This window comes from Neomonachus schauinslandi, chromosome 2, assembly GCF_002201575.2.
Source record: "Neomonachus schauinslandi chromosome 2, ASM220157v2, whole genome shotgun sequence".
NCBI lineage: Eukaryota > Metazoa > Chordata > Mammalia > Carnivora > Phocidae > Neomonachus > Neomonachus schauinslandi.
Window position 1 is genome coordinate 203,820,900 of NC_058404.1, and position 9,967 is coordinate 203,830,866.

Genomic DNA, 9,967 nt, shown 5'->3' on the forward strand with positions numbered 1-9,967 from the left:
GCCATTTGAGCTGAGACCTGAAGGCTGACCTGTTGTCTAGGGGAGGGGAAGGAAGGTACAGTGGGGCTCTCCAGGGGAACACAGCGAACTGTGAAAGCCCCAAGGCTGAAAGAGGGCAGCATGCTTGCAGGATGTGTGATCTATGTGGATGAATGACACAGGAAGAGGGAAGCAGCTCAGATGAGGATGAAGAGATAAACAGGGACAGGACCATGCAGCCTTGAGGCCTGAGTCAGTAGGCGGATATAAACTAGTGCAGGGTCTGAAGATGGGGCCTGGGTATGAGGAGGTGCTGGGAGACTTTTACATTCCTGGCTGGAAACCATAGCCCACTGGACCAGGGTGGCAGCAGTGCAGGGGCTGGCTCAGTGTTGAGAGTACCTGTCTACCTCATTTCATATGAAGAAGAGGTCATCATCAACCTTTACATTTTTACAATGTGATAGACAAAAACTGGGCTTACAGATTGCTTTAGTTCGTCTTGCCCTGATTACCAGTACAGAATCTTTTCGTATGTTTACTCGCCATTTCAATGTCTTCCTTTGTGGATTTCTTTATATCCTTTGCCATTGGATTGTTGTCCTTGGTCAGATTCTCTTTACACATCATGAGCTTACCATCTTGTTTGTGATGTCAACTGTAAATAATTTTTCCAGTTTTCATTTGTCAGTTGACTTGGTTTATGGTGTCTTCTACCATATGAAGGGTTTTGGTTTCCATGTGGTCTAATCTGTCCATCCTTTTCCCAGGGGCTTTTATAAGGTACCTGCCTCCTTCCCACACTAGGCTGTGTTCCCACTGACATTTTCGAGGAGGGCGGGGACTACCTGGTACCCTTCAGCCCAGGAAGCATGCAGGCAGCTGGGAGCCCTAGGAAGTCTAAGTGAGAGCCCAAGTCTGCCATCACCTTGGAGGTCGTCCTGCGGTTGTCGTGGCCTTGGGAACAGTGGTTTCTTGCCTTCTGAGATTGAAGGAGGGCTCTGCAGAGACTACTGGAAGAGGATGTGGCCTGGTCACCCTGTTCAGCAGTGAGCAACAGAGGCTCTAGAACCGGACACACATAGGCTAGGTTCCATTTCTGATGCCAGCTGTGTGGTTTTACCATTTCAAGCCTGTTTCCTCATCTGGAAAATGGAGAAGGCGGCAGTGCCTGCCTCATGGAGCCTAGGTCATGGGGCTGTTGTGACAGCACATGACAGAATGCCTGTGTTCTGCGCTCACTGCAGTCAGTTGGTCAGTACCTGCTCCTTACTGTTACTATACATTCCCTGAAGAAAGGAAAAGCACTCACAAATTAGTTAACACAAGAAAGTGCTATGAAAGTGCTATTAGTCTTGAGTCGTTAAGATCAGCGTTTTGTGACAACTGCATCAATACCTCAAGATTAATATATCCCTTCCCTAACCGGAGGCAAGGCAGGGGACACACATCTTAGCCAATACTACCCAATCCTGCCAAGTTCTAGAGCTGCGTAACCCTAACTCCAGTATGTACTTCCTGTTCTAGCTCCCCTCTTGCTGCGGAATGAGAAGCAAGAACTTGCAAAGGCCTGAAAACAAAATAAACAAAATAAAGCACAATATTGGTTTCATGAAAGGACACAAACAAGCTGGAAACAGAACACAGCAGCCGACATGCAGGTCTGGACACAGCCTGGAGCCCGCACACCCATTTACATGCTTTCTTATAAACCTACTCAGATTCCGTACCAGAATGAAGGAGGAATGGGTTCCTTCCACACCTCTGCTAGAACAGATCAGTCAGTGCTCCTGACGGCGAGGAGCCTGGATGCCTTTCTCCTAGCTTTCACAAGACTGGTCTCAGCAGAATGAGCACTCTTGAGAGGCCATCCCTGAGCTTCTTGACTAAAGGTGCCCCACTCCTCCCTGTTCCTCATTACTGTCATGGTCTCCTCCCTGACTCCTTCCACAGCACTTACCACCTTCTGAAACGACCTTGATTATTTGTATACTTACATATTTTCTGTCCCCTCAATTAGAAATTAAGCTCCATGAGGATAGGACACTTGCTGTCTAGTTCTTCACTGAATCCCTCTTCTTGAAAACAGTGTGTGATACGTAGAAGATGCTCAATAAATACTGCTGAATGGGGCGACTGGGTGGCTCAGTTGGTTAAGCAACTGCCTTCGGCTCAGGTCATGATCCTGGAGTCCCAGGATCGAGTCCCGCATCGGGCTCCCTGCTCGGCGGGGAGCCTGCTTCTCCCTCTCCCACTCCCCCCTGCTTGTGTTCCCTCTCTCGCTGTGTCTTTCTCTGTCAAATAAATAAATAAAATCTTAAAAAAAAAAAAAAATACTGGTGAATGAAGGACACACTACATCCAAAAGTTGCAGAGAGTGGGAAACTCAAGGAAATAAGTCAATGAAAGATGCAGTATTAATCCTCTGAATCCCAGACTGTTTTATTCATCCAGTAAACAATTACTGAGTACCTACTAAATACTGAATCAAGACGTGGCTCCTTCTCACCAAATAATAAGGTGTCACACAATCAGCCATAGATGTAAGGCTCAACCAGAGACGATTTTACCATGCCAGCAACATATTCACAAACTTTGAAGCTCCTCTGTCCCTTTCTGCCTCTTCCCTTTTACTCATCCTTCCAGTTTAAACTCTAGTATAATTTCCTCAGGCAGGCTTTTCTGACTCTCAAGCTAAACTGAGCCCCCTCCCATCCCACCCAGTAATGAGCATCACATCCTGCTCTTCCCCATCATCATGCATTAATCACACTTTAAAACTACAAATTAATTTGTCTGCTCATTTGCTTAATGACTATGTATCTCATAAGTGACTAAAAGCTCCATGAAGGCAGATACTATTTTGCTCCAACTGCATACCCATTACAGTACTGACACATAGTAGTTGCTTAATAAATAGTTCTTGAGCCAATCAATACAGCCTTACTCTTTTTTTTTTTTCCCCCACTCATAGTTCATGAGTAAAGCACTATGCACTTCAAAGCCACACTCACTAGGCTGAACACCTCAAAGTGAGTTATACAGTAGAAACAGTGATAACTACTGAGGCCGGATCATGCAGGTTTGGTTATTATTTACACCACACAGTTGGGGACAAGTCATCTAACTTACCTGAATTTGTTTCTTGTCTATAAAGTCAAGAGACTGAACTAGATTAACCCTAAAGGCTCCTTTCTGGAAGGTAAGCGACCCGCTGATGATTAAAGAAGAGACCAGGTTAGCAAGGAGGACACTATCTTTTGGATTAGGCCGACCGGAATGATCTGGGCTCTAAATACTTTATGCTTTCCATCAAGTGTGAACTTTGGGCTACTTGACCAGAGACACAAATCATGGGTCTCAGTTCTATCCTATCTTGTGAGGCTTCATCAGCATTTTATTGCCCTAGCCAGATGGACAGCACTAAACTAATTTCCACCAAGTCAAAATTGGGACTCCAAGTAAGAGTACAGAGAGCCCCTTCAAACCTCCCAAAAAGCCAAACCACGACTTACAACACATTCAGTCAAAATGTTTACCTTGATTCGAGGCATAGTAACTGTAGGCAGCTTTGCTTCAGCCACAAAACTGTGAGACGCTCCTTTCTCCACAAGATAAGTTGTGTAGGGCATAAATTTCACACCCTTTGACCCAAACACAAAATCATCTCTCAAGCCATCTATCAGCATAATAACAACTTTTCTGAATAGAGGTGGTGGGAGCTTGGTCCAGTTGGAACTGGCTCCTAAAAATGTTTGAAAGGAAAAAGGAAATTGAATTTTAAACTGTATTTAGCACCCAAGCACCTTATAAACTACTTCTGGCCTACTTCTCCAGCACGTATGCTGTCATATCTACCTATCCCAACCCAAAGAAAAGGACCTGTTGTTGGTAGACAGTGCGGGGATGACAAGGAAGCTGAAGGCGCCCCAGTATTAAGCATGAATTGCCCTTTGCATGGTGAGTACTGGGAAAGGGGAATCCTTTCGTGAGATTCCCGGGTATCTGACATTTAGGGAGCTTGATTCCAAACACAGTGCAGCAGGTAGGGGATGGGCAAGCGTCTATAAACTGTGTCTACAAGGTCGGTGGCTGGTATTGTGTGGACCTGGTCAAAAACGGGAGAGCCTTTACCTAGTGTGTACTGCTGGGCAGGTGAGGGTTACCGCGGGGGGGAAAGCGGGTCTTGGAAGAATGTCACAGAAGAAAACGCGGTGGAGGGGGTCAGCAGGAATCTTATCTGTTGTGTCTTACTGAGCAAAAAGGGTGCCTGGAAAAGGGAGTGACGCAACGGCTTGTCCGGGGAAGGGGGAGGGGGTGTGACCGGACGAGCAGACGCCGGGAGAGGCGGGAGCCTGGGCGTGGAGAGCGCTCTTTGCCGCGACCAGGAAGAGATCGAAGTGTGGCTGGTCGTGGTGGTTGCCACAAAGTTGTGGGACACCGGAAGAGGCTGGGGCGGTAAAGAGAGGACTCCTGGGAGTGGGGACCAGAAGAGAAGAGGAGAGCACTCGAGGGCCTCGAGAAGCCCGAGAGGCGAGGCTCCTAAGGAGGGTCCTTTGGCGAAAGTGGGGCCCAGGGAGCGGACACGGCCGGGGAGGGGTCCGTACCAGCCGAGGGTTCGGGCGCTGGGGGCTCTGCTTGGTGCTCCGTCCTGGAAGAAGAACGAACCGGAGTCGGGAAGAATCCCCGAAGGAAGAGCGCGACCCCGAGCACCTCGATCACCACACAGCAGGCGGCAAAGGTCCCGGAACGCAGCCGCATCGTGCCCACCCGCTGGGCCAGGATCCGGATTCCCCGACCCCGCCTCTCCCGGCACGGGCTGCTCTCGGGAGCCGCTCCGGAACAAGCGTGAACGGGCCCGCGCAAGAGGCGCCGGCTCAGGGTGTCATCACGTCCGCCGTCGCGCCGGAAACACGCAAAAGGGGGGGCGCTTGCGGGGGCTGGGAGTCCCCACAGTCCCCGAACCCCTGGGGAGTACTTCCGGCGCGTGCCGTGGCGAATTCCCTCCGGCCCGCGAGGCCCCGCCCCCGCGTTCCAGTCGGGCCTGTTGGGTCTGTTGCGGTGGGTAAACCTGCTGTGTGCCATGCCTCCTGCTAGAAGCTTTCTCCTGTGTCACAGCAGCCTGCTGAGTCAGGTGCCGTCGCCCTCAGAGTCCTCACCTTTCATGGGCCCGTGTGTGCCGAGGGCGCCTTCAAACGGCGCCGCCATTCCATCGCTGAGTGACGCCTGTGCTTTGAATCTCCACACTTTGTTGACTTTTAAAAACCAGGAACACGTCCTCCCTTACGAGGGCCCTTGTTATGGGCTGAATTTTGTCCTTCCCAAAATTGAGATGTTGACATCCTAACCCTCAGTACTTCAGAATGGGATTGTGTTTGAAGATAGGGCTTTTAAAGACATAAGTCCAAAGAAGGTGTTAACTTTAAAAATAAAACTGCCAGTCATCTTACCAGCCAAGTAGGTTTATTCGGAAATAGCAGAGAATTGTAACGCAAGACCAGCAAGGTGCAGCAAAACTACAGAGAGGCTCTTTTATTTTTATTTAATGATTTTTAAAAGTAGGCTCCACCAGTGTGGAGCCCAACAGGGCTTGCACTCTAGGATGGACAGGATTCACCTGTGGTCATACTTGCTTTAGAGGTCGAGCTAGAGCATTGCTTTTTTGCCCCCCGGTGTTGGGCTCTAAAAGAAGAGTGAAGTATCTACCCAGCAACTGACTATTTCAATTCCAACTCAACCCCAGTCAAGGATTTTGGAAGTTCTCGGAGATCATGCAGAGTTCTTCCGCTCTCCTATCTGGGAAGGGTCCTGCTGTCCCCCACTGCCTGGGAAGCCCCAGGTTTTAGTACAGCCCTGACCCACAAGGGCACTTGGTAGACACGTGGGTTTATACAGGTCTGGTTTCAGTGGCCTCCCCTCCCCCGTGCGCAGCCTTTTGGGGGCTGGTGGGGCTCTCCTGGCACTGGCTGGATCCTTCATCCCCTCCGAATGATCAGCAGTAGACAGTCAGGTCTCAGACAGGACAGTCCTTGGCCTCCGACCATCCAGACAGGCATCTGTGGTCCTCCAGCCTCAGGCCAGCCTGGGTCTTGACAACCCCCATGGCCGATTATTAAGCTGACTGTGCTCCTGGCAATTTAACAGGTCCATGGACAGTGTAGACAGCCCCTTGGGTTGTTTCCATTGCCAACATCTGTGTGGTTGAGACAAGCACCTTCTCCCTCACAGCCTGCCCGCCTGCCAAAAGAGGTCATAACCCTCCAAACATAGAATGTATCCCTGGCTACAGCAGCCATACGTCAAACTGGCCCTGCAGTCCTTTGGCCTCCTGGTCGTAATGTAAACCTTCGATATACATACTTGTTAAGAATCAAGGATATAGGAGAACCTGTGTCTCCCAGCAGGCAGTTTCTCACTGAGGCTGCATGGTCTCAGAGAGCCACGTGCATGACCCAGGGTCTGTGGCCTTTGAACAGCCTGCCAAGTGTGGATTCCGTGCTGTGGAATAATCTTGAGTCTCCCACTGCTTCACTGAGCAATAATTTCCTAACCATCATTGTATTTGGTCTCTGCTCTTTGTAAAGGAGAGAAGAGACTGTAGAATGAGCCTGTTTGTTCTTTGGGGATGGGTGATTAATGGGGGGGGGAGGGCAGGTGTGACTCCTGGCCTCTCTCCTCCCAGGGACACGAGTGAGGTCTGTGTGCCTTCCGGTCTCTGAGATGCGAGGACCCAATGTCCAAGGCAGGAGCCTTGCATTTCCCACCAACAGCAAAGTTGCTTTTTCAGCAATCGGAAGAGTGTCTTGCCATCGGGGGAGAACAACAAGAGCACTGGATGGGCGGCTGCAACCTCTTCCTTCCTTGGGCTTCAGATTCCACAGCCCTGCAGTCAGTCACCAGTGATGCGGAATCTGCTGCTTTCCCAGCCCGGCATCTCTTCTCACGTCTGAGCCCAGCACCTCAGCTTGCTTTTGGGAGCCCCATCTCACCTGCCTCCCATCCAAACAGTTCCAGAGGGCAGACCCCACTTTCCACCCACCTCAGAGACGGGCATATGATCCAGGTCTACCCAACCCCATGCTCTGTCCTCTGGATACTCTGATGGCTTCCAGGATGAGAGTGTGACCCAAGCCGTGCCAAAGACACTTAAAGCCATGACTTTTCATGGAACCCAAGGGAAAGAGAAACCCTTCCCAGCAGAATGGACAGTGAGTGGGTGTCAGCCTAGAGTTGCTAGAGGTCCCAGGTGCAGTGAGAGAGACTGTGCCTGTGAATGGGCCCACTCTGAAGCACTTAGCAGGATGGAGGGTTGGAGATGGTCCAGGTCACACTCTGAAATTGTGAGCCCCTGGGCCTACAAAGTCCAAACACACTCTTAACTTGCCTCTTCCAAGTATTAATTTTTTTCCAACCATTTAAAAATATTAATTTATTTTACTTCAGTCAGTGTGTCCAGTTCCTTTCAAGCCAAAAAGTCCCAGGTGACATATCAGAATCAACAATCCCTGAGACTCCCTGTGCACGGTGTCTTCACTGGGCATGGCATGGCTGGGGAGAGGAAGACTGAGTCGGGTCAGGTCTCAGGAGAGCTCCAGAACGGCTCTGTCCCTGTTCCTTCTCTGTCCTGGGAGAGGAAAACCCTTGAAGAGTGAACGGAGAACCAGCAGGAGGAAGCAGTACCCTGGATGGATAATTGGTCTGCTTGTTTTTTCCTTATTTTAGGGTCCTTTTGTTAATGTGTATTTTTACTAGGAATCACCCATTTCCTCTGGGTTTCCTGTCTAGTACAATAAGTTTCTTTTATTTGACCTTTAATTTCTTTCTAGTCTTCTACAGAATTGTCACAATTCATGAACAAATATTGATGTGTTATTTTAAACTAAAGTCCATATTTTATTCAGGTTCCCTCTGTTCTCTCTTCTCCTGCTCCAGTGTCCCTTTTCCTGCTCATGTCTCTCTAGGCTCTACTTGGCTGTAACAGTTTCTCAGACAGCTTTGTGTCAGTGACCTTGGCAGTGTTGAGGAGGACTGGTCAGGCATTTTGTAGAAAGTCTTGCATTGAGATTTACTTGTTTTCCTCTTGATTAGACTGGGATTATGGGTTTTGAGGAAGCAGATCAGGGAGGTAAAGTGCTTTGTCATTACTTTATAACAAGGGAACACTTGTCACTGTCCGTGTTAACGTTGGTCACCTGGCTGAGGCAGCATTGGTCAGGCTTCCCCACCAGGAAGTTACTCTTTCCCATGTGCAGGAAGACACTGCTCTGAGCCCCCACTTTAGGAGAGGAGAGTTAGCTCCATTTCCTTGATGAATGGTTGAGTATCTACACCTATTATTTGGAATTCTTATAGGAGAGGTCTATTCAATCCCACTTATAAAAAACTATGTAATTTGTTAATAAAGATGCAACCAAGTAACTTAAAAGAACCCAATCCCATTGGCTTCATTGAACAATTCATGAAACAGGCAGCGTCTCATTTAGCAAAAAGAAAGGGGCTCCTTTGAGCTGCAGGGAGGGGAAGGATTTTAAAGGCAGAGAGGGGATTGAAAAAAAGAAATTACTAGAAAAGGATGCACTATTTTAGGCAATGTCCCCCTCCTAAGGGGAACGGAAGGGGCCATTCAGTTCATTTTCCAGGTTGACAGTTAAAGTTTACGTGGAGGCAAGGGTGTGTGGAACTGTAGTTAGGTCAGGTAGTAAGTCTTGGTTTACTGGCTTGGGTCTCTTGACATAAGTGACTCCATTTTGGGCCTGTGGGTTCTTTTTAAAAAATTATTTATTTTTACCAGTGTGGACACCAGAGTAGGTTATGCTCCAGTACTACAGTGTTTGGTCACTGGCTCATTCCTGCTTTGGTGATGGAGAGCGCTTTCCATTGGCTCCTGTTTTCCGTTGACATCATTCCATCTCTGTGGTTCTTTTCTTGGTACTTCCTTACTTTCTGATACATCAAGGTTATCCTGGCTCCTATACTTACTGTCTCAGTTCTAGTGTCAGCAAGTTCTTCAAGGAGCCCTGGTTAGTAGAGAATGGTATTAAAGTCTTACACATGGGAGCTAATGTGCTCAGCGGACAATGCAAGGCAATATATGCCTGTATTCCCACCTATGTCGACACACCTAATGATAAAGATTTCTATGTGGAACCGTCTGTGTCCATATTAAGCTAAAGATGAGTTTATACTGATGTCTCCAAACCTGATCCGTCACCACAGGGAGATTGTGATCTTCTCCCTTTGCTGATCTGTAAGTTCCTACCCTAACAGTGACAAACCTCGCTGTCACCACCGGCCCTTTATTTAATTCATTGCTCCATTCCAGATTACAGACGTGGTGTTTTTAGAACTGTTAGCGACCACTCTGATGGGAAAGAACTTTATCAAAGAGAGTCCACTGTGTACGTACAGTACAGTTTTTCTTTAATCTACGGATTCCATTCATTTCCAAGTTTACTTAGGTCAGCACCTTTTGTCCTACAACCTACAGTGAGGGTTTTTTCCCCCCATATGTTTCTAATACAGTTAGATTATGTGTCATGTTCTGTATTCCATTGAAGGGGAGGAAGAAATTTTCCTTTGTCCAAGGTTCTTACCACGGGACAAAGAATGAAATTGACATGAGACAGATTAATAGGAGAAAGAAACCCAAAGCGTAATGATGTGCACGTGGAGACCCATTAATGAAACTGAGGTCTAAAGAAATGACCAAGGAAGCCAAGTTTTATACGTTTTGGACAAAGAAAAAATAACCTGTGATGAAATCACAGGACATAGAAAACTTAACCTTGGGAGCTTCAATTAGTAAGGAATTCTAAACAGAATTTTGGCTGGGGTCATAAATTAGTAAAAAGTAACAAGGGTTGTTTATACAGCCTTATGGGCTCCAAATCTCCCATCTCTGGTGATGTGGAAATCTCTTTACCTCCTGGTACAGGGACATGTTCACATGGGAGATAGATTTCCTGCTTCCAGGGGGACAGAGGAGGGT

General features: G+C 48.1%; 2 protein-coding genes across 11 annotated transcripts in view; one reads left to right on the plus strand and one right to left on the minus strand.

Annotated features, from left to right (window-relative positions):
• The window catches only part of PIGG (phosphatidylinositol glycan anchor biosynthesis class G), a 57,550-nt gene extending 52,703 nt beyond the window's left edge, over nt 1-4,847 (minus strand). For all 5 annotated transcript variants that reach the window (XM_021677743.2, XM_044913064.1, XM_044913062.1 and 2 more), the window contains exons 1-2: nt 4,587-4,847; nt 3,519-3,724 (exon numbers count right to left, since the gene is read on the minus strand). In XM_021677743.2, coding sequence (XP_021533418.2) covers nt 3,519-3,724; nt 4,587-4,740 — 360 coding nt within the window. In that variant the 5' untranslated portion in view covers nt 4,741-4,847. The remainder of the gene's footprint in view (nt 1-3,518; nt 3,725-4,586) is intronic.
• Nucleotides 1-9,967, plus strand: part of GAK (cyclin G associated kinase) — a 364,833-nt gene that overhangs the window by 321,297 nt on the left and 33,569 nt on the right. The gene's annotated exons all lie outside the window — the stretch shown is intronic.